At 41.1% G+C, this 25,402-nt stretch overlaps 2 protein-coding genes across 27 annotated transcripts in view; one reads left to right on the plus strand and one right to left on the minus strand.

Annotated features, from left to right (window-relative positions):
* The window catches only part of mapta (microtubule-associated protein tau a), a 31,448-nt gene extending 21,986 nt beyond the window's left edge, over positions 1–9,462 (plus strand). For 14 of the 20 annotated variants that reach the window (XM_063892392.1, XM_063892398.1, XM_063892394.1 and 11 more), the window contains 5 exons: positions 505–597; positions 1,805–1,897; positions 3,438–3,519; positions 4,328–4,434; positions 6,925–9,462. In XM_063892392.1, the coding sequence (XP_063748462.1) occupies positions 505–597; positions 1,805–1,897; positions 3,438–3,519; positions 4,328–4,434; positions 6,925–7,122 (573 nt within the window). In that variant the 3' untranslated portion in view covers positions 7,123–9,462. Of the gene's footprint in view, positions 1–504; positions 598–1,804; positions 1,898–3,437; positions 3,520–4,327; positions 4,435–5,131; positions 5,283–6,924 lie in introns of all 20 variants that reach the window. The other 6 variants (XM_063892399.1, XM_063892406.1, XM_063892405.1 and 3 more) reach the window with 4 other exon arrangements.
* Positions 9,463–9,700: 238 nt separating this feature from the next.
* The window catches only part of kansl1a (KAT8 regulatory NSL complex subunit 1a), a 32,950-nt gene continuing 17,248 nt past the window's right edge, over positions 9,701–25,402 (minus strand). For 4 of the 7 annotated variants that reach the window (XM_063892386.1, XM_063892385.1, XM_063892384.1 and 1 more), the window contains 13 exons: positions 23,327–23,468; positions 23,119–23,202; positions 21,733–21,842; positions 20,904–21,039; positions 19,455–19,623; positions 18,776–18,933; positions 17,959–18,178; positions 17,211–17,356; positions 15,981–16,105; positions 15,787–15,844; positions 14,540–14,652; positions 13,779–14,031; positions 9,701–11,358 (listed from right to left, as the gene is read on the minus strand). In XM_063892386.1, the coding sequence (XP_063748456.1) occupies positions 11,149–11,358; positions 13,779–14,031; positions 14,540–14,652; positions 15,787–15,844; positions 15,981–16,105; positions 17,211–17,356; positions 17,959–18,178; positions 18,776–18,933; positions 19,455–19,623; positions 20,904–21,039; positions 21,733–21,842; positions 23,119–23,202; positions 23,327–23,468 (1,924 nt within the window). In that variant the 3' untranslated portion in view covers positions 9,701–11,148. The remainder of the gene's footprint in view (positions 11,359–13,778; positions 14,032–14,539; positions 14,653–15,786; positions 15,845–15,980; positions 16,106–17,210; positions 17,357–17,958; positions 18,179–18,775; positions 18,934–19,454; positions 19,624–20,903; positions 21,040–21,732; positions 21,843–23,118; positions 23,203–23,326; positions 23,469–25,402) is intronic. The other 3 variants (XM_063892390.1, XM_063892389.1, XM_063892391.1) reach the window with 3 other exon arrangements.

Raw genomic sequence — 25,402 nt, forward strand, 5'->3', positions numbered from 1 at the left:
GTTTTTCCAAAGATGTTCACACAACTATCACTAGATTGCGTTGATACTGAAGAACTCTTACATACTGTGTATGATAAATCTAATGCGAGTTGTGCAGTGTTAAGGAGCATCTTTAAGGACGTTTATTCACTTATCATATCCTTTGAAAAAGTAGGATGGGATCTCCTCATAGAGTGAGAATTAAAATATCCATTTCCTACATTTAATCATTTACCCATCTCTGCAAGTGTTCATGCCAAAAAAACATGTATGGACATGTCTGCCCATAAAGACACCCAACGAAGATGATCAGTACAGTGTGGATATACTTTCAAAGCCAACTTGCATCTCTAATATATGCCTTGTTCACTCGCTCTCAGTCTGGATTAGCACTGAAAGCACTCGATAGCTATAGTAACAAAAAGAAAGGGCTCTATTTTTTAAATACTTGAAAAAGAAGATGGACTTTCAGATCTGCTGCTGTTCCTTCCTCCAGGATAACCGTCTTTCATATCAACTTTCCAGGTTCAAATTCTTGAAAAGAAGCTGGACTTAAGCAGTGTGCAGTCCCGGTGCGGCTCCAAAGATAATATAAAACATGTAGCGGGCGGTGGCAATGTGAGTAGATCGGGAGTTTGGCCCGTACCTGCAGCCGGCACCCCAAACCCTTCCTGTTACTCAGACTGCATCTTCACTGAGGAGGAAGTCAGCGTGCACCAAGCCTCCTGTGTGTGTTCCCTCCTCACCTCTATACTCAGACAGTGCTAACCCCTCCTCCTATTAACGGTTTTATCATTAATACTCAGGCATGAGCAGCGGTGACTACAGCAGACCCTAAGCTCAATACATTTCCCAGTGTGCAGTGCTATAGTACACAATCCATCTTTTTAATTATTGGTTGCCATTTTTATATTCTGTCTTACTACAATGATTTATTTAATAGCTTTATTTACTGTGCACTTGTTTAAGATATAACATAGAAAATATATGAAGCATATGATGAGTAGTTATAGATGAAATCAACCAACAGGTCATACAATTAGACTTCCAATTATTTGTCTATTGACAGAAATTTTAAACATAACAAAAACATTTGAATGCCTTTTTCAGAAGAGATTATCAGCTGCTTTAGTTGATTTTCTTTTTTACTGAGTGATCATTTGACAAAAAATGTGAGGATAGGTGACAACTACTACCGGAGAAACTCTTAAAATAGGATGATTCTCGACAAGTTCTGCAGTTCTAAGAAGTTTTCTAGAATCTTTTTGCTGATTAATGGATGCTTATTCCCATTTCACATGAAAGGAACTGATATCCTCCTGAATTTTAAGCAATTCAGGTTCAATTCATCAAGAAATTGTTGAGTAAAATGTTCCTGTCTTAAATGTAATCATTCACCCGTGTCGGCATGTGCACAATAGTTCGTATGAATGTGCCTGCCCATGAAGACACCAAATGAAGTATGATCCGTACTGTGCATTCTTTGATTCTTTTTCAGTTTTGGATTTGCCCCTTTAAAGGCCAACTTGCATATATGACATCTAGCTTTACACTCTGGATCGCAGTCAGAACTAAGAAACACTGCAAGGTTTTTCTTCCATTTCTTAATCCTTTATCACAACTAACTTTGGGTAAAGATTTCCTTTTAAAACACATGAGAAGAAGACGGACTAATGAATGGGATTTGTAAAGTCACACTCTGCCCAATAAAACCGTGTACCAAGTGACCCCCCTCCCCCTCTTCACTGAGCCCTGGTTCCCCCTCTCTCCAGATCTGCTGCTGTTCCTTCCTCCAGGATAACCGTCTTTCATATCAACTTTCCAGGTTCAAATTCTTGAAAAGAAGCTGGACTTAAGCAGTGTGCAGTCCCGGTGCGGCTCCAAAGATAATATAAAACATGTAGCGGGCGGTGGCAATGTGAGTAGATTGGGGGTTTGGCCCCTGGCAGACGGCAGGGGCCTCAAACCCTTCCTTCACTGAGGAGGATGTCCGCATGACGAAGCCTCCTGTGTGTGTTTTCTCCCGACCTCTATACTCAGACACTGCTAACCCCTCCTCCTATTAACGGTTTTATCATTAATACAGGCATGAGCAGAGTACACCTAAACCACCACCAGTGTAACAATAGCTGTTATATTTACATTTAGTTACTTTGAGATCTTTTGTTCCACTTTCCTGCATTCATCTGACAGCTATAGTTACTTTACACAATATGTTCTTTACATTTGAAACCTATGAAGATATTTTTTAAATGACAGTTTTTAAAATTAGAGAAAAAAGGATTTGTCAATTTAAATACAAAATGTAATATTTGAATCACCTATTTTATATTTAATTTATTTGAATGACAATTGAATATATTAAAGTCAGACTACTGCATTTTTATTTAAAATGTTGTCGATAGATTTCTTTTATATAAAAATGCACCTCAGCCAATTAAAACTGTGAAAATAATTATTCTTTAATTTACATTTATTTATATGAATTAACACTATTATTCTTTAATTTACATTTATTTATATGAATTAACACTATTATTCTTTAATTTACATTTATTTATATGAATTAACACTATCATTATTTCATTTACATTTATTTATATGAATTAACACTATCATTATTTCATTTACATTTATATTAATTTACATTTTTCTCTTAAATGAATTGCACCTATGGCATTAGTACTTTTTCTTCCTCCAGCCCTAGATCACTGACTACCAGTGGTGTTATCTGCTCTGAATCTCAGACGTGAACTAGTTCTGATGAACTCTAGTCTCTCTTGGGTCTCGCAGTGCTTCCTGGCAGCTCCCAGTGTTATGTAATGCTCATGCTCCTCTGTAAGCCTGATAACTGTTGGATCTGTGCTTGTCAGTTTGACTGTGATCAGAACCTCCCAAACTGGCCCCTCGACGAACATGCATGAATCCTGTGTGTGTTTCCGTTGTTTTCCACCTTAATCAGATGTGTCTTTAGCAAATGAACAGAAAAATGACTCGTAATTCCCTGGTGGGGAGCCACTAATTGTGTGACAGAGAAGAAGGAGTCGGTAACAAAGAGTCTCTGTCCGCACTGTGCCTGTTGTGGAGGGCGCTCAGATGACCTCAGCGCAGAGACTGAGCGCTTTGTGGTACGACACAATCGGCCATGACAGGAGAGATGAGACTCTGTGATGCACACAGAGAAATATGGCTTTATATCTACAACATGTGCAGAGCATGTGAAAGAATGCAGAGTATGATCCGTTTAACTTTACTCTTAACGTTTTAACTACAAACTGGATCATTTTCTGCATTTCTTTCATGAAAAGATTCCAGTACATGAAACTCTAACCCCGTTTGTCTTAACTTGTTTTTAGCAGCTGTTCCTCTGTAGTTGCATGTTCCCGGGGTAAGATATACTTGTTTTACTTTGAACTGAAAACCATTTGTCTGTGCTCTCTGTGTTTCCCCCTTCACAGGTTCAGATTGTGCACAAAAAGATCGATCTGACCAACGTTCAGTCGAAATGTGGATCCAAATCCAACCTCCATCATAAGCCAGGTACATTATCATCCATCAAAAACTTTAAATCTAGACATGGAATAAAATGATTTTTACTTTCTAGCTTTTAGAGCAGGCTTTACAGTCTTTATGGAGCAGGCTTTGTTTTGAATGTGTTTTGTGCACAAGTGCTTTTATGTTACACTTTTATAGAGGGAATATTATACTTTCTATTTCATCACAACGTTTATTCCTCAGCTATAGTTACTTCTTACTTTCCAGATTTATTGTTTAATATTAATATATTAAACAATAAGTCACTGTCTAGTTGCCGGTCAATTTCCTTCATTTCTTAGCTTTTCCACCAAAAGAGAGGAAAAATGATAAAATAATAATAATATGCAAAAAAGGCAAAGATTAGGGACAGGTCCAACAAACTCATATAAAGATGTGTATCAGAAGTTTTTCTTTCTCTCCCATTAATTGTCTCACGACTCCTGAGATGTATCAGGTGTCCCTCTGGAGGGGCCAGACCCCTAGTTTGGGAACCACTCAATATAATAATGCAATATATAATAATTTAACAGCCACAGGGACATTTTACTGCAGAACAAGTACTTTTACTAACATTATAAAGTGCATTTTGTTTTGGACAATTCTGTACTTTTACTTTGACTTTCACATTGTGGTATTTGTACTTTTACTCCCGTAAAACTTCTAGGTTATCTTCCATCACTTGTCTTGTGCTTCTGATAGAACTTGTTTTTATGAAACTGTCTCTTATTCATCTATTCACATTAAATATATTACATTTATGTTCGTAAATACTTCTTTATGTGGTTATTAATCTGTATTCTGTGTTCATTAGGTGGTGGGAACATTGAGATCAAGCATGAGAAGCTGGAGTTCAAAGTTCAGTCTAAGGTCGGCTCTCTCGATAACATCGGCCACGTCCCTGGAGGCGGAGGGAGAAGGGTAAACACACTCAACCAAGCTCCATGTTACAAACACTAGATCTCCTCTATCAGCGTGCTGTTACCCTGCTTCCTATTATCGTGTCCTGCTGTTCCATGGCCAAAGCTTTATCTGCATCACAGCTGCCTGCTAATGACCAACAGAACCACGGCCCCTGAACTCTGAGAGAGCAGTATATCCTGAAAGCAGAGAGAACGTGTTCTTTGTACTGATTAGTATTCATCATAATACAAATAAAATAATATCAGTTGTAAAGGAAACTAAATATATAGCGTTAGTAATCTAGCAATTAATATAGTATTTAAATAAAATAAAACAATCTATTTTCCCAGTTCACAATCTATTTGGTGTTGAAAGAGGATTGCACTCTATTGCTAAACTTTGAAATGCTTGGCAGAATTGACTAACCCACAATGCAACATGTGATTTTAGATTTAAAACTTTAGTTAAAAACAATTTTAAGAGCGGTAAGTCATCCTTCTCTCATCCCATCCTTCCCTGAGCTTGCTGCTTCTATCCTTGTTTTGTTCAAGCTTCCATCTTCTGCATCCTGTTGATTTCCTCACAGATTGTTGATTTGTTGTCTTGTATTTGGTTTCTTCATGTGGTTTCGTTGTGTTTTGATTTCTGTTGATGCCATCCCATTTTTTTTTTGTTGCATTCCTTGTCCTTCCCTGTGCTGGGGGTTCCTCTGTAGAGGGAGAAAGGGAAGGAAGCAGAGAGGAGTTCCTCAGGCAGCCCCTCAATCCCCTCCCCAGCTGTCACCCCCCCTCAGTCACCTCAGACTGTCCCTTCAACACCCATCACACCCATCCTGACGAACCCCCTCATAAAGATTGAGGACTCCCGTAAGTACTCGCCAGCTGTGTGTGGTCTGCAGCGCTCTGTTATCTGCCTCAAGGTGCTGAAGATGACTCAATCAGATAAACACATACATACTATCAAACTACGTGGAGCATCGCAGCGCTGTGTGATCGTTGAACGTGTCATTAGCAAAACCATGCCCATAAATGTGCTGCCATAAAAGCTGGCTCCTAAAATGATCATCAACACTGAAATCTACTGAGCCATAAAAAATGAGAAAAGTCATGGTGTAATGTGCCATCAAAATATCAAAAAAGGTCATACTGTAGCAGGTCACATAAAACTTGTAATAAAACATAGTATAGTATGTCGAAAGTGCAACAAAAAACGACATAGTATCGTGCAGGGGGTCCAAACTTTTTGAGGGCCACATACAGAACATCATACGAAGGGTGGACCTCACTAGAGGTGAGGTATATTGACTTGTAAGTTATAAGTTAACAAAATCCATCAAATGTAGGTAAATGATGCTTAAAAAAACTGTCTGGGCTTCATTTATTTGGTTACAAGAAGTGTTGGCATCTCATCCCTTCAAACAGAAGCCTCAGATTGCCCATAATAAGGGGAAATATGAAGGGTCTATTTCAAGGTTGTTATGGAAATTAGTTATTGGGCATTTATATCAACTTAGATTTGTTACAAAAGGTTTTAAACTTTGAATTGACAGAATTGATTTGATAAGTGGGCTTATTACTCATCAATGCTGCTGTGTAATATCTGTTTACATCGATTTACAGACCACATTGTTCTTAAATCTTTATCTGTACATTTATGGCAGCCATTCCAGTGTCTGTTGAATTCCAACACAGAGAAATATTGTCAGTAGTTTATAGAATACAATAAAAAACAAAACAAGAATCATTTAATTCAAAGACAAAACTATAAATAATAAAACAAGAGAAAATGATTATGCTGAAGCGGTCTCTTCATTTTTTCCGCTGCTGTATATTTAAGAAGTACAATATAAGAAAAGCACAAGTTTCATATGTGTGCCATATTCCATTATACTTTTTAAATTTGCTAGGGGCCAATTCAAAGTGGACAACGGGCCACATTTGGCCCCCGGGCTGTAGTTTGGTCTCCCCTGGTATAGTTTGTCGAAAATACGCAAAAAAACAACATAATAAATTAGAAAACATGGAAAAAAGTGGTATTAATATCAAAAATGTAGTATTTAATATCAAAAATATGCAAAAGTATAGTATGTCGAAAATATCAGAACAAAAGCTCAGAATAGTATGTAATAGAAAAGGTTACTACATATTATTGTGCCATAAAAGACCATTAAAAGCAGCATAGTAGTTTCTCATAGAAAAGTCATAGTTAAATATACCATTTAATACAAAGGAGACCATAGTATGCATGAACTCTACTATAGTTATTAAAAAAGTAATATCAAATTCAATTGGTAGATGTATGAAATAGTGATGTCTTCTAAAGTAACCGTGGTTACATTACATCCCATGCTTAATTCAAGTGTACACCTAAAAAGTCGTGAGCGAATAAGAGTTCAGAGAGTCTGCTCCAACACGCTGTTTCCCAGCAGAGGGCGCGCAACAGCACGTAACATAGCCCCGGCTTTATGTTTGACCTCCTGCTGTGACCCCCCCACCCCACCCCCCACAGATTGAGAGCCACAAGCTGAGCTTCCGTGAGTCCGCCAAGGCGCGCACCGACCACGGCGCTGAGATCGTCTCTCTGGAAGACTCCCCCCACCAGCTCAGCACCGTGTCCTCCTCCGGCAGCCTCAACATGGCCGACTCCCCGCAGCTCTCCACGCTGGCTGACCAGGTGTCCGCCTCCCTGGCCAAACAAGGCTTGTGAACGCCCCCCCCCCCACTTCCCTACACTTGGCTCCACCTCGACCACACGACCACGTAGAGGAGTTGTGATGCCCTCCTCATTATTATCACTGGACTTTTTTAGCTACCCATCACTGTTTATCCTTCACTAAACTGGCATTACGTAGAGAGAGAGAAACATGATTAACAATATGTATTTAATTTCTCTCTGTGGTCTCTTCATTTGCTATTTCTACCTTTTGTAAGTCTCCCTTTAAGAGTTAAAGCACCCCAGCAGAGCAAAATTCCCCCTGTGAATCCACAGATCTCCATACATATCCTGGTAATCATGTAACACTTGGTTTCCTGTCACATGACTGTGGGCCCTTTGGAGAGGTGTGTCTCTAACGTCCCCTTTTAGGGTGTCCCCTGACATTTCCTTTGGTACTGCTGGGGTCCGGTTTGTGCTAACGCAGAAGGAGCAGTTAACAGGGTACGGTGAAGGGTGTCGGAGGAAAACTGCTCAAAAGAAAAGTAGCAATTTAATTGTGCAAGGCAGAAAAAAGGCTTTCAGACCTCAGTGCTGTATTTTGCTTTGTGTAGTCCCGACATGACGGGGGTGTAACCTGGATTAAAAAAAAAAGAAAAAACAGAACTGCTAGCGTAGAAACTTTGGTTTGTGTTGGGCACAGTTTTATAATCGTTCTCTGTGGATATATGACATGTATTTGATATGAAGAAACATTTGTATCGTGCCTGCTACTGTCAGTGTTATTTTATTTTTTGTTATTGCTCTATCGGAAATGCGCTTGAGAAGAAATTAACTTTAAGGCATTTAAACTGTATCTCTCATGGCCAAATTATAAAGAGTAGAGACTCGAGCTAGTCATTGATAACAGCATTTAAACGGCTTTATGCACATTAAAGGTAGGTACAATAATCACCTCAATTACTGGAAGTTATTCTTAAAGCGAGACGATATGATCCGATAATGCTAAGCTAATAGTGTTAAGGAGCTAGGTATGAATTTGACTGAGGTTGTAGCTCCTCTTAAATGTTATATAGTCTCACTTTAAAAGTTGAAAAAGTAGTATTTGAGAATGTTCTCAACCATAATGAATATTGCTAAGCAGGTAGGCGGATGTTAATGGATGATGAAGATGGATGACGATAGGTTGACTGGGCCATGTTAGGTTGAGGGAAAACAGTACAGCAGTTCATCTGCGTCTCTGGACGGTTCAACGTGACACCAAGTTAGCTGGTTGCTTTTGATGATAAAATACTCTTGGGTAAAAAAAACACAACATAACATGGCCAAAAGTATGTGGACACCCGCACACCATGCAAATTAATTTATCTGAACCCTTTTCAGAGACCTGAAGTGGTCTAAAAAACTATTCTCGCTTGTTACACTCCGTAGTTTGACTGTGGTCCTTCTGACTGACATAATTCGTAATTTGAAATATTATATGATAATTCCCAGGCTCAAAATCCTGGTAATAATCCCATGGCCCATTTAAGATTATCTTGCGGCCCTGAATGGGGTCTCGACCCTTAGGTTGGAAACCACAGTGAAAAACAGCCTGCTGGAAAGCCTGAAGATTTCAGGTCCAGCAAACGTCACAAAAGAATACTTGTGTAAAGTCTGCAGGGTTGTCCACATTGTGTTGGCCCCCCATGGAGAGACAGATCCACAGATCAGAGTAATATGAGTATTTAGTGTTTTGTAAAGAAGCAACCAGCTGTTTTCCTCAATTTGTAACGAGAACCATGTTCCTTAAAAATATAACACTCCGTTCATGTGCTCAAACACGTCCTAATGTTGATGGATATTCCCAGTGACTCATCACTATTACTCGCATTAATATGAAGTGAACAACTTCTTGCATGCACCTCCTGTAGGAGTCTGCCTGTTGCCTCCCCCCTCACAAAGTGGTCTCTTTGTTCTTCCTGTTTAATGAACATATTATGGATATGGAAAGACCTACTGATCTAAAAAAAAAAAAAAAAGTGGTTTTAAAGAGTCCTAACAGTCCCAGCTGTGTGTATTTAACATGTTGCCAACATAGATTTAAAGGTGTTTTATCTCTATGATCGCAAAGGTGGGACCTGAGAGTGCTTGCACCTTTCTCTGCATGCTGAGTTCTCAGACCACATGGTCGGTGTGCAGGAGGAGAGGAGAGGCGTGCAGTAACATGCTTTTGGTGGGTCGGTTTTTCTGCAGTAACAAAACTCATCACCCCTTTTTTCGTTTGGTTGCTTCTGACGCTGTACAGTTGTGGAAATGTGATTGTTCTCGTTATTGTGCATTTGATCAATAACTGGTTTATGATGATTCTTGTTGCTGTATATGTGTATTTGAAAATAAATGCTATGAAGTCACCGTCGTCGTGGATCATTATATCACAAGTACGGAAATCACTCCCTATGTTTCACGTAGTGCACCATCTTCCGTTTGTTTTATGTCAAAAATACACAAAATAGGTTCACGATAGCACGTTTGCAGATGTTGTATTGATACAGATTAAACCGAAATGTGTAACTATTAAACACTAACAGTGACCGAGTGAAAGTGGGAGTGATTTCTGACACTAAAAGGACTTGAGGCCAGAACAATAACGCCAAGTTAAACATAAATGTTTTAATGGTTCTATTTACAAAAAGAAAAACAATTCTGCTTTTTGATTAGGTTAACTGCTGCAACAATCAAACAGGTACATTGACATCTTGCTTAAACTACAAAAGAAAAGAACAGTGATTGAATGGCTGTGGCATTAAAAGGAGGTGTAAAATTAAAAACAACCAGTTTTTTTTTGCATAGCAATTAGTTACTTAAGGTGAGGGAGGAGAAGGGGGGGGTGGGGGGGGGAAGAAGAGTGTGGTTATGGTGGGGGTGGCATAAAAGAATTACCCATCTGGCAATGGAGTAGTCTAGATCTGATCAGAGTGAAAGTATCACACAGCAGAAAACTAATCCCTTAAATTGAAAAAACCTGAGCTGGGGGGGGGGGGCTTCTAGCTGCTACATTTCAGATGTTCACAAGAGGAAAACAAAAGAGGAGGGGGGGTTGTGTTATTTCTTTATTATGCCACAATTTTCTAATACAGCAACCACTGTACGCAGTGAAACCAGCAGGTGGTACAATCCTCCCCCGCCCTTTGGTTCTTTAGGGTGGGAATCTTACTGTGATAAGACTAACATTAGCATGTTTTCTTTTAGCATGCAGCAGCGCTTTATTCTGTAAGGGCAAGTGCTCAAAACACACCCCAGTCCTCTCTATGCCACCACCCTTTTTAAAAAATAAAAAGAACAGAGACAGCGGGGAGACGAGGAGCCGGAACACTCTCTCCAAAACAAAAAAAAGAGACCGTAGAAAGGAATGATTTACTATTTCAAAAAACACAAAGAATGTGTTACACAGGAACAGACAGAACACGTACAAATAAAACATGTCAGGAATGAAAAAACAAACAAGGAAAAAAAAGCAAAAACCAACAAAACTAGACTTGGCAGTTGGAGAAGTGCTCTGGTGATTTCAGGCGACCTCTAGTGGGAGAAGAGGGGAACCACATCTCAAATGTACCTGTTTATTTGGATGAGGAGGAGAAAGGAGGAGGGGGGGGATTTTTTCTTGTTTTGTAATTTGTCACTCCACTAAAAATGTACATGGGAAATACAAGCAAACTAGTCAATAGAAAACACCCTTTGGCCATATTTTGAGGAGTCCGCTACATAGTGCGCTACAAGTGTACACGCGACATATGAAACACCACTAAGCCCCCATGTACATTGTTCAGCCTACTACAGAAAACATTTTGTAACGTGTTGTTTTATACTTTTTTTTTTTTACATTTATCCTTTTTTTTCCTGTGACAAAAACAAGTGTAGGGAAAGGCTTCTATCTCCATAATGTTCACTAAAAACTGTGAAAAGTATTAGACTGATGTTTGAATATCAAACAACAGGAACCCATTTAATATCTTTTATTCTGCTTTGAGGTTCTGCTTGTTAATGCCAGAGAGGAGCTGTGGGGCGGGTAGGAGGGCGGGACCTCAGCCTATCAGTCATTCATCGGTGTGTGGCGGAGGACGCCGCCTTGTGTTTGGAGCCGCCGTCCTCGTCGCAGGGCGGCTCCGTGTCGTCCGAATCCAGCCGCCCGTAGGCTGTCGCTCGGCAACCTGAGATGGTGCGGACTCGGGGCCTGAAGTGTTCGTTCTCTGGCTCCGGCTCCGGGTCCGCCGCCAGGGGGAAGCCGCGACGCTCCCACGGCGCCACCGTCTGCAAACAGCAACATCGTTCATTAAACTTCGATGATTTGTTTAAAGCCACATTGGTTCAATACTTTAATACATCACCAGTAGGGGTGGCACGGATCACAAAACTCACGGTTCACGGTGTATCACGGTTTGAGGTCCACGGTTTACGGTTTTGTACGGTTCTTGGTGTTTTTTTTACTTTTTTATCGTAGCCCCATAATACACGCCGTTACACCAGTGGAACACTGTAATAGTCACTGAAAAGATTTTACTACCACAGCACAACACTTCTATGACATTACACAGTGCCTTTAGCAATGCATTACAACTTGGTCCTTGCCATTCTGGTAACAGCCAGTTTATAACAGGAGCCCTGTCTCTGAGAATATTCTTAGGCAGATGCTATTACTAACCATAGTTTAGGATACAGCATTTAAAAGGGTATAAAATTATAGTTATAATGTAACAATAATGCACAAACTTGAATTTCAATTGACTCTAAGCACACTGTTTTAACAATCTCAGAAAGGTAGTATTTTGATAGAGCAAGAGGGAAGACATGTATGATTTCAACATGTTTTACTTTATTACTCAAAATAAGTGTCAGGAATGTTTGCTGTCCTTTGAACAGGCGAACACAATTGCCTATGAGAACATGAGGCCGTAAACATAATATGAGCCCACCATCCAACCAGCCTAACAGAAAACAAAATCAACAACTCTTCTAATCCCTGAGAGTGAGGATGTATTTTTTTCACTTGAAATTAAAGTGCAGTGCTTTGAAACATATGGCTGGATTTGGTATCTAAACTTAAAGTGCCAGTGCCACTGTTATATTAACAAAATTTCGAACAAAATACACACAGACACAATCAGTATAAAATATTGCAATAGAACCAAACACTGCACTGTTTAAAACAGCCTTCCCCCTTTCACTTAATTCTCATATTCTTCTGCATGAAAATGAGTTTGTCAACATTTTCTGGCAAGAGACGAGACCTACTTGCAGTTACAATGTCCCCTGCTGTGGAAAAAACCCGCTCACTTGACACAGATGTACCTGGGACAGCCAGGTCACGTTGTGCCAACTTTGCTACATGGGGATACGTGCGTTGGTCTTCCACCATGCGAGGGGATTTTCATCCACAGAGATGCAGCCTGTTTCCTTGTATGAAGTGACCTCTTCACGAATTATATCTTGGAAAGGCTTTGTGCTTCTTGCCTGTGTTGTAAAAAAATCGTAGCTTTTTGGAAAGAAATTCGCTTGTGTGGCTGTCGTATATTGGGCGCGTTTGTAATACGCAGCTTCGTAACTCCCATTGGGGATTAATGTGGTGGGCAGTCACTGTCTGGTAACTTTCCGTGGACCTAGAAGTCCATCCATCCGTCGTCAGAGCTACGTGGCATGCCAAAGACAACTCCGTCACTATTTCCTCCCTTGTCTCGTCATATAACTTGGGTATCACATTGGTGCCAAAGTATCTGCGAGAGGGCATGACGTACCGCGGCTCCCGGATCATCCTCTATCTCCGGCCTGGGCGGCCCGCCTTCTCCACTCCCACTTGCCATGTTTGTACAGCTGACACACCTCGACCTCTTAGCTTTCGCTTCTTTCGCGCGAATGAAAACCACGTGGTAACATACGGGCATTAGGCTACAATGCAACGTCGAACGTCTGGAGAAAAAAAAAACAAAAAAAAAACCGTGGACTCCGTACGGTGCACAGACGCACCGCACCGTGGCAAGCAAACCGTACGGTTCGGTTTTTTCACCAAAACCGTGCCATGCCTAATCACCAGTAGTCAACCCAACTTTATCGCAATATCGATATCAGGGCAGGGGTTTTTCTACAAAAATAAAGTGTGAGGGCGTCAACGTCACTTCCGGGCCAAATTACGGCCCCGCCCACTTTCCATGGAAAACAATACATTAGAGCGAAGCAGAAAATAACAGTTCCTAGTCATGCATTGCACCTCAAACAACAAATAGATCCAGAGCTTCTCCTATTTCTGGAATAATTGTACCGTTTTTGATGAACAGAAATCTTGTTTTCTGGCATCACTAACATTTTACAGGGAATATCTGCATTTTGGGATGAGGGTGCAGCGCCCCCGTTACCCACTTGAGACAAAACCCTGCATGCTAAGAGGTAGAAATACCCTGATATCCTTATTTTCTCCATATCACCCCTCCCTTTATGATCGCCATTCACAGTAGGGGGAAACTATGACACCCTAATTTGAATCCACTGCAGATGGTCCAATCCTAGTCTAAACATTCCCTTTGCACCCACCTTTAATCCTCACATGATGAGAAACAGTATTTGTGGCGTACAGGCAGCAGAGGATTATATCATACACAAACTATTTAGGGAGTGGATCATTTGGTAGCCCTTCTAGCATGAAGCGGATTCCTGACCCCTGCTGGAGCTGAGGTACGTACCCTCTCTTCGAAGGTGAAGTCGGGCGTTGAGCAGCGCGTGTCCTCGCTCGACAGCAGCCGGTGGGAGTCCCTGGAGCAGGGTGTGTGGGGGTTGGAGGCGGTGTCGGGGCTGGCGGGGCTCATGGGGGAGGGCACGTAGCTGTAGTCGTGGAGCATGGGGCATTGGCCAGGGTCCGGGGACGCCGGCTGGGGGGTGGGAGGGTTGGTCCCGCACAGCAGAGGGGTTGTGCGCCCGTCAACAGACTTGTACGACCTGAGGGAAGAGACGGAGAGGTTACGTCACACAGACAGGGAGAGGAGTAAATCGCTGCAGGACTGAAGCACATTTTCCTTTTGCACTTCAGAAGCTTCTGAGAGGAGTTTGGATAAAAGCCTACGACATCATCGCCTTGAAATTAAAACATTTCTTGAACAAATCCTCAGTTTGAAGAAAGTGTTTCATCCCATTAAATGATTTATTGAATTATGTTGTACGCTGCCTGACTGGAGATTTGTCTACCAGCCTTCCACAGTCATCACAATCTTTGATAATGACCTTTTTAAAATGACCTTTTCTGTACGTCTTCAGCTATTGTGGTTATATAAATGTCTTTGTTTCTGTTACACTGACATACAACACAGCCTGAATGAAGCTTAGGACTATTGGGTGTGGGTGTGTGTGTGTGTGTGGTCTGTGTCTTGTGTGTGTGTGTGTGTGTGTGTGTGTGTGTGTGTGTGTGTGTGTGTGTGTGTGTGTGTGGTGTGGTGTTAGTGGTACTGACCTGCTGCCTCTCCTCTTCGCCGGAGCCAGGGCCATCCATGTCCAGCGGGATCGCTCCTGGTCCTCGTGGGGCTGGTGGAGCAGAGTGAAGGCGGCATCAGTCAGGTCCTCCACCTGGACACACACACACACCATCAGGACACGGACCATGTGGTAAAACGTTTAAAGACCGTATGGCAAACATCAGAACATTTAGCCTTGCCCTATGTCTGCAAGGAAGTTCGACTCAACTCTTGAATAGTCGTGTTGGAATAATATTTCACAGGTAAGTTTGTCAAAAGTATACAAGAAAGAAAACTAGTCGGGATAATGAGAAAGTATTTTAATTTATTTCTAATTAAAATGAGCACTGCATTTCCTAGGCGTTGATAGCAATAATTTATATTTTTAATTAAAGTGAAAGTTACACCCTGCAGCTAAAAGTATTTCACACCTTTGTTCTTCTTTTGAGGAACTGATGAATGCTTTTAAGACGTCAAACTGACTAGTTGTGTTTTTAAGACTCTTTTAAGAGCGAATTGACCTTCTTTTTTTGATCATTGTAGAACACAGATTGGTATTTTACCTAGTTACCCATTTTTGAGAAAAACATACATACAACATTTTCATTATTTATTAAAAACATTTAACTGCTTTGACTTCAGAAAGCCTGAGACTTCTGATGGTGTTCCTTCCATACAAATGTAATAAGATATTTCAGATAGACCTTGAAACAGTTTTGATCTGACCACCAGGTGTCTCTGTTTCCTCGCTGCCACACTGTGTTTAAGTGAAAGGCTGCTGTGTATTAATGGAGAATTCATCATTATTTCTCAGAAAGCATCTGCAGATGTTTAACCCTCTGAACCCTGGATAGAAAAGATCTACCATTGACTTTTTCTATATTTTTGTGACATCGTTTCTAAGATCTTAAAATACTTTATATAACTAAAATGAATGTACAACCTAGGCCAAAATAATGGATGAGTTTTAAACCATTATTATGGATTGAGAATGTATCAAAATAAAACAGATATATGTTTTCCTTAACAATTCTGAATGTGTCAACATGGTTTGAAATATCTAAATAATTAATGCCTGAGCTCTTGTTTTTTAAATAGTTTTGAAAGAATCGTGCAAACTAGCTCCCATGGTTCCTTCGCTTATGGGATACGTTTTCCAGTGGTGGTAATATGGCATGAGGAAACAGATGTCTAATGAAGGATCCCGCTGAACAAACATCACAGAGAGACAGGAGTGGACACTCACCTCCCGCTCGTCCTCCTCGTCAGTGATGGGCTGAGAGAAGATGTCCACTGATCGCCACCTAAGCAAACAGAGGAATAACTGTGAGTGCAGGGAAGCCAGCGGTGTATAAAGCACTGGAAGAGGAAGTCGAGCGGGGAGTTAGGAAGGGTTTGTGTCAGAGCAAACAGAGCAGCGGACATCCTGCAGACAGGTACCTGGGTGTGAGGATCTCTTTGTACTGCAGCTTCTCCACCCTGGTGGTGGCAGCCACGGACATGGGGATTACGATGTTGTTGATGTCGAAGGAGCTTTCCCCTCGCCTCCTCTTGATTGGCTGCTGCTGGGAAACAAAGGAGGACATATAGTAAGAGGATACAAAATAAATATAACACTTGTATGACCACAGGGCGAAAATCAGCCTTTCTGTGACAATTTCAACTAAAATATATTTGTGTTCTCATCATTTCCCAAATGTTCTGATAAAGAGGAGGCCATTTACAGACATTTTGTTAAAGTGTTTTAAAGCTTCATATTTCTATGTATTGTCTCTGGGACATGTCTCCATGCTTTAATGTTCAAAAAGCTCTTTATTTTCCTCATTCTGCCTGTGCTGCAGCACCTCTTTTGACCCTCTGTCTGAAACCAGAGCCCAGTCTGTTCTGATTGGTTAGCTGCCCAGCTCTTTTCTGATTGGCTATCCACTTAGAGATGTCCCTCCCATTTGCCTATCACAAACAATTTGTTGGAGCGCTAGCCTATAGAAGCACAGGGGGGGGAATTAACTCCCTCTGGGGGGGATTTGGGGATTTTAGCAGACCATTTACATGCACTAAAACCTACATAACACACTACAGGATAGGAAAACCCCACAAACATAATAGGGGAACGTTAACTTCAAATATGAGCAGACAGTATCAACTCTTAGGATCTAAAAACTAAGATTTCTAGAATTAAAAACAACAAAAACTGTATAGATACAAAACGCAAGTGAAACAAAACGCAATGACTTTGTTTAACCTGTACATTATTGTCTGGATCAGCCTCTCTACAGCGTTACAGCTTCTGTTACAGGTTAACATGTTGTTGTTGTTGTTGTCACTGGCAGGTCTGTTTGAGCGGAAGTCAACCTCTCAGTAGCCTCTGAGTATCTGACAGTTTTCCCGCTACTGTAACCGCAAAGGAGTTTCAGTTTCGTTTGACTTTCAAACTTACTCCCTCATATGTCTGGTAATACTGCATGTTGACAGGGGTTATGATATCAGGCTGCGTTCTTTAACTTGGTCATATTCTGACTTGTGAAAACACCAGATTTTCACAAGCAAAGAATTCAAAAAACGCTGTGTCATGATGCTCTGCTAGTTTGGGTGATTTTGAAACTGAAAAACGGAGACCTCGTGATGTCCCGCTTCATATCAGATAAGAGTAAAATAAAAGTGTTTGCTTACAGGCGTGCTCTGGATGCCCGGGCCCAGCGGCGTGGAGTTCTCTGAGGATGTGGACAGCTGCCGTGTGAGGGGGCTGTGGAGGGACGAGTGCATGTTGGCCAGAGTCGGGCAGGTGCTGCTCGAGTCCAGAAAGAGTTTAGGGGAGGCTGGAGGACAGAGAGACAAAGAGTTTAGAGGAGTCAAAGTCAAAATGTATTACAAAAGATGGTCATCATTTTCAAAACTTTAAATAAAATATTAAGGTTCAAAAAAGCTGCATTTGTTGGTGTTTACTCTTTCATTCAGATTTTTAAAATCTTTATATGTATGCCCTTCGGCACTAAAAATGATGGTTGTGTAAACACAATAATAATAATAATAATAATAATAATAATAATAATAATAATAATAGGTTCAATAAATATTATGGTGAATTATTAGAAAATGTATATTTTAATGTTACTACATTTCTATTTGGGAAAGGTCATTACAAGTTGAGTCGTATTAATAAAAAAGTTGGTTCAATAGAAAAAAAGATTAATTAATTGAATCCGATAAATCACTTTGTAAAAATTAAGGACTTTTTCCAAAGGTTTTTAATTTGATTTAAGGATTTAAACATCATAAAACATGAGAGTAGAGCTTCATACAAATCCTGAATATAAGCTTAGGATGTAAAAAGTCATTTGGTAGAGCCCTACTTAAATTGATTAATGCCACTGATATAATACCGCGTGTTATACAGGGGCTTCATTTGTTAGAGACTCACTGTCGGTCCTGTCCAGAGAGTGCTCTCTTAATCTCTTGCGGCTGTAGTTCTTGTCGTAGGGCCCTAAGGGGGTGGTGAGGCCCTGCAGACGCTCCGTCTTGTACATCGCCTGGCCCTCGAGCCGGGCTGCGTTCAGCACCGCACTGCTGCTGCTGCCTACACTGCTGTCCACCGGCCTCAGCTTCTCAGCACGGTTCTTATAGTGGCCCAGTCCTGCAACACCAGGAGACACGCACACATCATCATTAGACAGAGCAAACCGGAGCCCCAGATTCATGAGGTACTCTCCTCTGGGTATGAAATGTGTGTTTGTTAGAGCCCTTCAAAAGAAAATACAAATAAAGCTACAGCAGACCTGTAAGAACATAGGTTGCTAGTACTGGAGCTGGCTAACCAAAGCAACAACCAACCACATAACTGCCTCTGCCATGTGCCCTTGTGAAATAGTGACCGGGAAAAAGGCCATTATGTACTCAAACAGCTGGGATCAAATTAAAACAACCTTTGATTCACTCTGTTATTGTGCAGAGAAGAACCTTTCATCATTATGATTCCAGTTTGGAGAATTTCAATTTTGTGGCGATATATATTGTCTCTATAAATGATTTTAAAAATAATTTCAAAACATTTTTAGAAGGTCCCTTAGGTCCTAGTGTTGTTAAATGTGTGTCTGTTCTAAGGAATTAAAATCCTGTCTGGCTCTACTTAGGTGATTTAATATCAGAGGCATTTAACCCGGGTTAAATGTGTGTCTTTTCTTAATAAAAACATAACATTGCCATCAGCGGATATCTGTGACTCGTCCTCATTTGTACTTACTGACTGCCATGAGTGAGTTGGTGAACTTGTGCTTCTCTTTGGACGAGGACAGCTTGTGTTTGAGGGAGAGCTTCTTCAGTGGTTTGCTCCTCTCCAGCGACTTGGTCTGCCACTGGCTCTTCATCACCTGCTGCAGACGTAGGCCTATACAAACGTCTGAGGGATAGGTAAACAGAAGAGAGTTAGTACAAAAACAAGGAGTTAGGAGATCCATCCATTACAAACGAGTTCACAGTGGATACTTCAGATTTGCCATCTGTAGCTCAACATTAGCAATTCACCAAGGCATGCAACATTTATATTTAACCATGGGCAATCTACTCTGAGCTAATGACAAACGCACTATGGTGTTGTGGTTGCAAAAACAACTTTATATAAATTATTTATCAACAAGGCAAACCACAACAAATTCCTCAATAATTATATAGACGCTTTGATTTAATTCAGACTGATATAAGGAAGATGATGTTCTTCTGGGAGTGAAGATACAGTCCTGACAATACACCAATGATGGGGGGGATATGGCATCCATTTCAGATTTTTAGGAAATGTAGTTTTTTCTAGACACTCCCTGAGGAGCAGTTTCTCTACGGCCACTCCCTGTATGTCTTCCCCTCGAGATGTAAAGAAGGAAATGACAGCGTAAACTCTTTTGAGGCGAGGAGCCCAGCACTGACCGTCAGGGAAGGAGAGGATGGGGTGGACGCCAAGATCCAGTCTCGACAGGCGGTCCAGGGTGGGCTGATCGTACTGAGGGTCCTCTCTGGGGGTGGGCCAGCCACCACACATCGCACAGCTGCCGGGGTTCACCCTGCAGCTACACTGGACACAGCTGCTTCTCTGCGCCTGGAAACCATGTCGCAGATCATGTAAGGCTCAGCAGTAAACTTTAGGTACAACAAGTAGGATTAGTCATTTGCAGTTTGTATACACAACAGTGAAAGCTGGCGATGGTCTATGCAGATACAGACATCGGTACACACTTCTGCTGGGTCATGAGCGACGGCTGAGAGAACGTATGAGTCTGTACACTGTTCCTAAGGAAATCCTACTCCATGAACCTTAAACACACCTCTCAAAGGTACGTATTATTCAGTGAGACACCTTTTTAAGGATGCTTTCAGAATACAACATGCACAATTTGGACCGTTCCCAAACTAAGCGCTGTTAGATTATACCGTTTGGATATTAAGAGCAGCACAATACATTTTGAATAAAACATTTAGCTAGCTAACTAGCTTCAAATCAAACGCATCCAATGTAAAACACTACAGGAGTCATAAGCGTCATGGTGACAGCATAGTTGTATTTACAAGAAATGTTTCTAATTTTAGTTCTCTACTTGCTATTAACAGGCAGACTAGTTTAGGACTTCCTGTCCTAAAACTATGAACTACTGTACAACTGGAAAAATGAGATTGCTTAAGGTTGAAACAATCAGCACACACAACACATTTGTACACTAATACATTTCCTTATTTGATGTCCCAGAGACCCCTAGGCCACGCTTGTGTTCCGGGGGAACAGCATGAACAATCGGTCCATGTTTCGTTTTTCATCTTCTGAAACTTGTGAGTCGTCACAAGGGTTATTTCCCTTCTTTGTTGTTTGCCCTAGTTTTTCATAAATAAGTCAGCCGGCTCTTGTTTACTCAGCTATTGGGTTACAAACCAAGGAACCAATCAGTGAGTGCCTAACACACGAGAATAAAAGCCATTCCATTGCTCTCTGCAGCTAAATATTTAACATCTTCACTTCAGTTTTAGTAACAATCCTATTTATAAAAACACATCCTCTCCGTTTCTTTAGGGTGAAAGCATTGCGCAATCTCATGACAAGGAATTTGCTGCAAGCTCTGAATCTATCCGAGTGTGGACTATTGAAGAATCCCATTGCAGTATCAAGTCTCGACCAACAAATGGTATTCTACTTCGAATAAAATCTCCTTGTTTGGTAAACATTCTCCTAATCACATCATGATCAGTTTAATATGTTTTTCAATGATAAAGTGAGTCACGTTTCCAAAATTAATTCCCTCTGATATTGCAAATCACGTCACGATTGCAATACGAGTCAAATGAATCCCCTTTGGTTATCCTTGTGTGTGAACGGACAGTGAGGCTCACCTTGCCGTTGAGGTTGGGCACCGTGTTGGGCTGAATGAGCCTCCGTCGCCGGCAGCTGACGAGCGGTCGTGTACGCGCAGCCACACACGAGCTGTCGTAGGCTGACGGCGGCTTGGTGTCTGCACTCTCTGCCATCCTGAACCAAGGACAACAAACGGAGAGGAATTAGGACACAAATCTGACACATTCAATATTAGATAGAAACAAATTTGTCTGAAGTGACAAGACAGTTAATCAAATATATTAGCATACATCAATGTACGTCTCTTTCAAAAGCATCAGCGCTATGTAGTGAGCATCTTAAAGTGAATTGATATAGTTATTTAAGTACGTACATGCCTGTGTGAGGGGGGGATTGAATATTGTGTGATGATAACCATCTGTTTTGTTTGTTTGCTGATTTAATAATTGTTCATATTTTGTTTGGTTTTTTTGGAAGACATTTTGAATATTTAACATAATGAAATGAACTTAGGTGAGAATACAATATATATTTAAAATCTCCAACAGACCCTTACATATCTCAGTAGCAACAGTAACGTCACTTGATTATCTTCATGATTGATTTGTTTCAGAAGTGTTTTGTCCATGTAAAAAGAATAGTGTAACATTTCCAACAGCTTTGCTCATTCTTTTCAACAACCAGTCATTCATTTCACTACCACAAACAAGAGCATTAATCCTCACATTTGTGAATGTTGAAAAGGGCCATATGTAGAATATTATAATAAATGAAAAGCATTCTGTTGCAATACTCAATTAATTATTAATTAAAAAACAGCATGTCATAATTAGAAACTCCTAAAATACTTATTATTATCAGCTGTACCTGCTGAGGACGCCATTAACGGGCTGCGCGCTTTGACCTTTCCACTGGCCGGCCTCTGTGTTGGAGATGTGGGCGACGCCTGTGTGCTCCAGCCGTTCTGAACCCACATCCTGCGAGGACAGATAAGACAGAGGCAGTGAGACAACACCTCCTGTTCACTGGCACAGCAGCACGGGCAGAGCGGCAGCACTTAAGCACAGCCGGGATATTTAAGGGAACCACATTACTGAATCATCTCAGTCGTGTAGCCTTGAATTATTAATTCTGGATTTGTGATAAGGGCTTGGCTCTCACACAAACTAAAACCCTTTTTTTGCCCAGAGCTACTACAGATTAACACAATTCATTCTTTCATTCAAACTTTTCTAAAAATTCCACACCTGAATGTTGCCAATTTTTCTGAATGACATTTTGTTTTGTTGTTAAAGCACATTATTTGACAGTAGGCCTCAGAAAACAGAAAATCCTTCAATTCAACCAGGATGAAGTGAAAACGGACTGTGAGATTAATGAAAACAGTTGTTCGAAAAGATTAGAGCCACACCCGCAGTTGCCGTAGCTTGAAGAAACAGCATAAACATATCCAGAGAAACAGGCTCATCCTGTAATACATTATTCCTCAATTGTTTTGGTATAAATGGTGTTGTCGAAGGTGTTTATTACACAAAAGCTGCAACTCATTTCAGGCCTGAGGGACAAATAAATAGAAATCATTTCCTGAGCACATCTCACACTTCATTTCCTGCAGGTGCTTTGATTGACCAAAACATGTTGAATGCTTTAATGATTATCATGCGTCTTTAAATCAACAAAAAACAGCCCCTTTCAACTTCCAATCAAACATCCAGTGCTCAGAATTCCAAAGTGCTGAATGAATGCTGGTTTAATTAAATACCTGCTGAATACCTACCTTTTCAAATTGAAAAGTGATTCATGTCATTTCAGAGGTAACGCGCATCTTTATTATTCTTCACACTTCAATGGTTAACTTGAATGTTATTCAAACAGCATTTTGAAGTATGTTTAAAGCTTTAACAATTTTGTTTTTTGAGCTTTTGTTGAAAAAACATCACTTATTGAATTCTTAAGGCAATACAACAGCAGATCCCTTTAAAAAAGGACAAACTTGTTAGGGATGTTTGCCTCAATAACCATACAAAACTTCACTAGATTTAGATTAAACAGTTTGCCAGGGTGTAGCACAAAATGCTAAATAAGCAACTGCATTTGAGAGCCAGATTTAAGAACTTTACGCTGTGAATCAATCTTAAATGACAAGTATCCCAAGAGGCTACTCATTTGGTTTAGCCCCAGGAGACAGGATATGGCTAAAACAGCGCTGTAGAGGAACAAAACCTCCTGCTAAGGTTCCCCAATTACACTCACCGGAGTATTTACAGGCTCTGTCTTCACTTCTGTCCCCCCTGCAGGCACTCCACTGGGGGAAATTCCTCCCAGCTCCACTGAGCCCTGTAGAAGGATTTACACGAGGAGCATATTTATAGTAAAAGTGTTTTTCTGCGCATAAACCATTGTATATTCTATTATTTATCAGCCCCCAACAGACAAATCTAACATGAGAGTGAGTGCTGACCTTGCTGGCGCGGATCTGTCTGTAGATGTCGGTCTGCTGTCGGATGCGGTACTCCAGGTCTGAGATGTGGGCCTGGAGCCAGTTCCAGTGGCTGATGATGGCCGCTCTCTCCACCGTGTAGCGGCTCTCGGCTCGCTTCCATCTTAGGGACAAATAGAGGGTGTGAGTGCTAATTTTATAAAACGCACATGAAGGAGATTTTGGATTAACTTTTGCGACAAAAAGCCTTTCCTTCCTTAAAAACGCTGCAAGAACAAAGTCATTTTTAAATTGATGTAATTGCGTTGGAAACACAACAGCAGTGTTTAGCCTCTCAACTTGGGGTGGTTGTGCTTTACCTTGAATTTTATCATTTTAAAAGGGTTATCATTGTGTTATAAACTCCTGGTCTGATAAAACAAGACATTTGAAGACATCACCTAGTATATGGGATGGTCAATTATTTTCTAAAGATAGTAATCATTAGGGGCATCTTGGGCTGGGTGATGATTCACTATTGTAATGCAGCTGTGCACTTAAGTTCTCAATAAATGAAGAAATACTGTATTTTCAGTTTGTCAAGTATTCAATTCATACAAGTATAGAAAAATAGGTTTTACCATAAAGACTACTTTATTGAATTACTATGACATACTATATGGTCATGAAGATATGAATACCAGGACACAAGTTCATGGCCATACTGCTCAGCCCTAGTTGCAGCCCCAGTTTCAGTCATTTAAAATCCATTAATTTACAACAGAAATGTTATTTGGTTGTCAGTAGAGTATGGGCATGTATCGTGAATGTCTGTTCTGTCCTGAATCATTCTACAACACATTACATTATAATATCAATGAATGGTAAATAGATCAGTGAGAGCATTCAGTGAGCCTCTGAGCATTTCCCCAGTCAGTCTGCAGAGGTCAGTGAATCAGCATTACACTAAGCTCCCAGCAATGGCAACTGCAGGCACCCTGGAAAATCCTCCTAATCAAAAAACAACATGACAAGGGATGCTTCAGAAGCGAGGGAGAAACATAAAAATGTGGATTTTCCTCGCCCTGAGTTGCTTAATGGCGAACCATGAGTGCCAGCTGAGAGCAGAGCACTCCATTTTACCAGTATGACACACAGAATGGGCATTTCAAAAGGCAGACATGAGAGGAAAATGTCTGCTCTTGCACCGTGTGGCAGCCGCCACAGAGGGCGCTGTTTTATCAAAATATAGGCTGCATTGACCGTGGCGGAACAATGAAGGAAAAAAATGACTCAGATGGCAGACAAAGATAGACCTTGCACTCCTCTGCGCTCTCCCCTCTCCACACCCGTCTCTGTTTTCAATTTTCAGATCTACTACAGGACGGAGGAAGTTGAGAAAGGGCTATGGCCTAGGGGGGGAGGAGGAGAAGGGGAGGAGTAAAAAGAGGGACAACAAGGACTGGGAAAGCTCTGGCAGCCTGGGGAAGAACAGACGGCGTTAAAGTGCAATCTACAGGCCACAGGGTGCTGGAGGGGGTGGGGCTGGGTCAGGGAACAGTGCGGCAGACTCTGGGATAACCAATAATCCAAGCAAGCATCCTGTATTATTGTGGAGCTGAGTGGAAGGGGAGTCACTGTGGCTTTGACGCAGATATCAGACACCAATCAGTGGCATGACAGACATCTTGACTCTTGCTTTACTTTCCTACAACAAGCATGGTCACTGCAATACAGCATCAAGGACACTACTGCAGACACAGCTGCAGTGGTACCTGCTCCTAACACTTCCTGTTGTGACTCTACACACTCAACCCTGTCCTGCACAATAAACAAATATGCACTGGTGAATGCTCTCTAAACACTGCAACACTCTTGAACACGCCCTACTGCTGGTGCATCAGATCAATGCTCTGGCAAGTCATTTGCATCCGGGAGTCCCCGTGGAGACTGGTCTCAAAACAACACTGGAGGTGGTGGCCCTAAGAGTGTCACACAGTATACTGCACAAATGAGTCCGGAGCCTGTATGCTGTGATTCACCAGGGTGTGGGGGTGGACAGCTGATCTACATTTATTCGATAACAGCTGTTTTTGGATTAAGATTAAAAATACAGTC

Source organism: Eleginops maclovinus, chromosome 10, assembly GCF_036324505.1.
Source record: "Eleginops maclovinus isolate JMC-PN-2008 ecotype Puerto Natales chromosome 10, JC_Emac_rtc_rv5, whole genome shotgun sequence".
Lineage (NCBI taxonomy): Eukaryota > Metazoa > Chordata > Actinopteri > Perciformes > Eleginopidae > Eleginops > Eleginops maclovinus.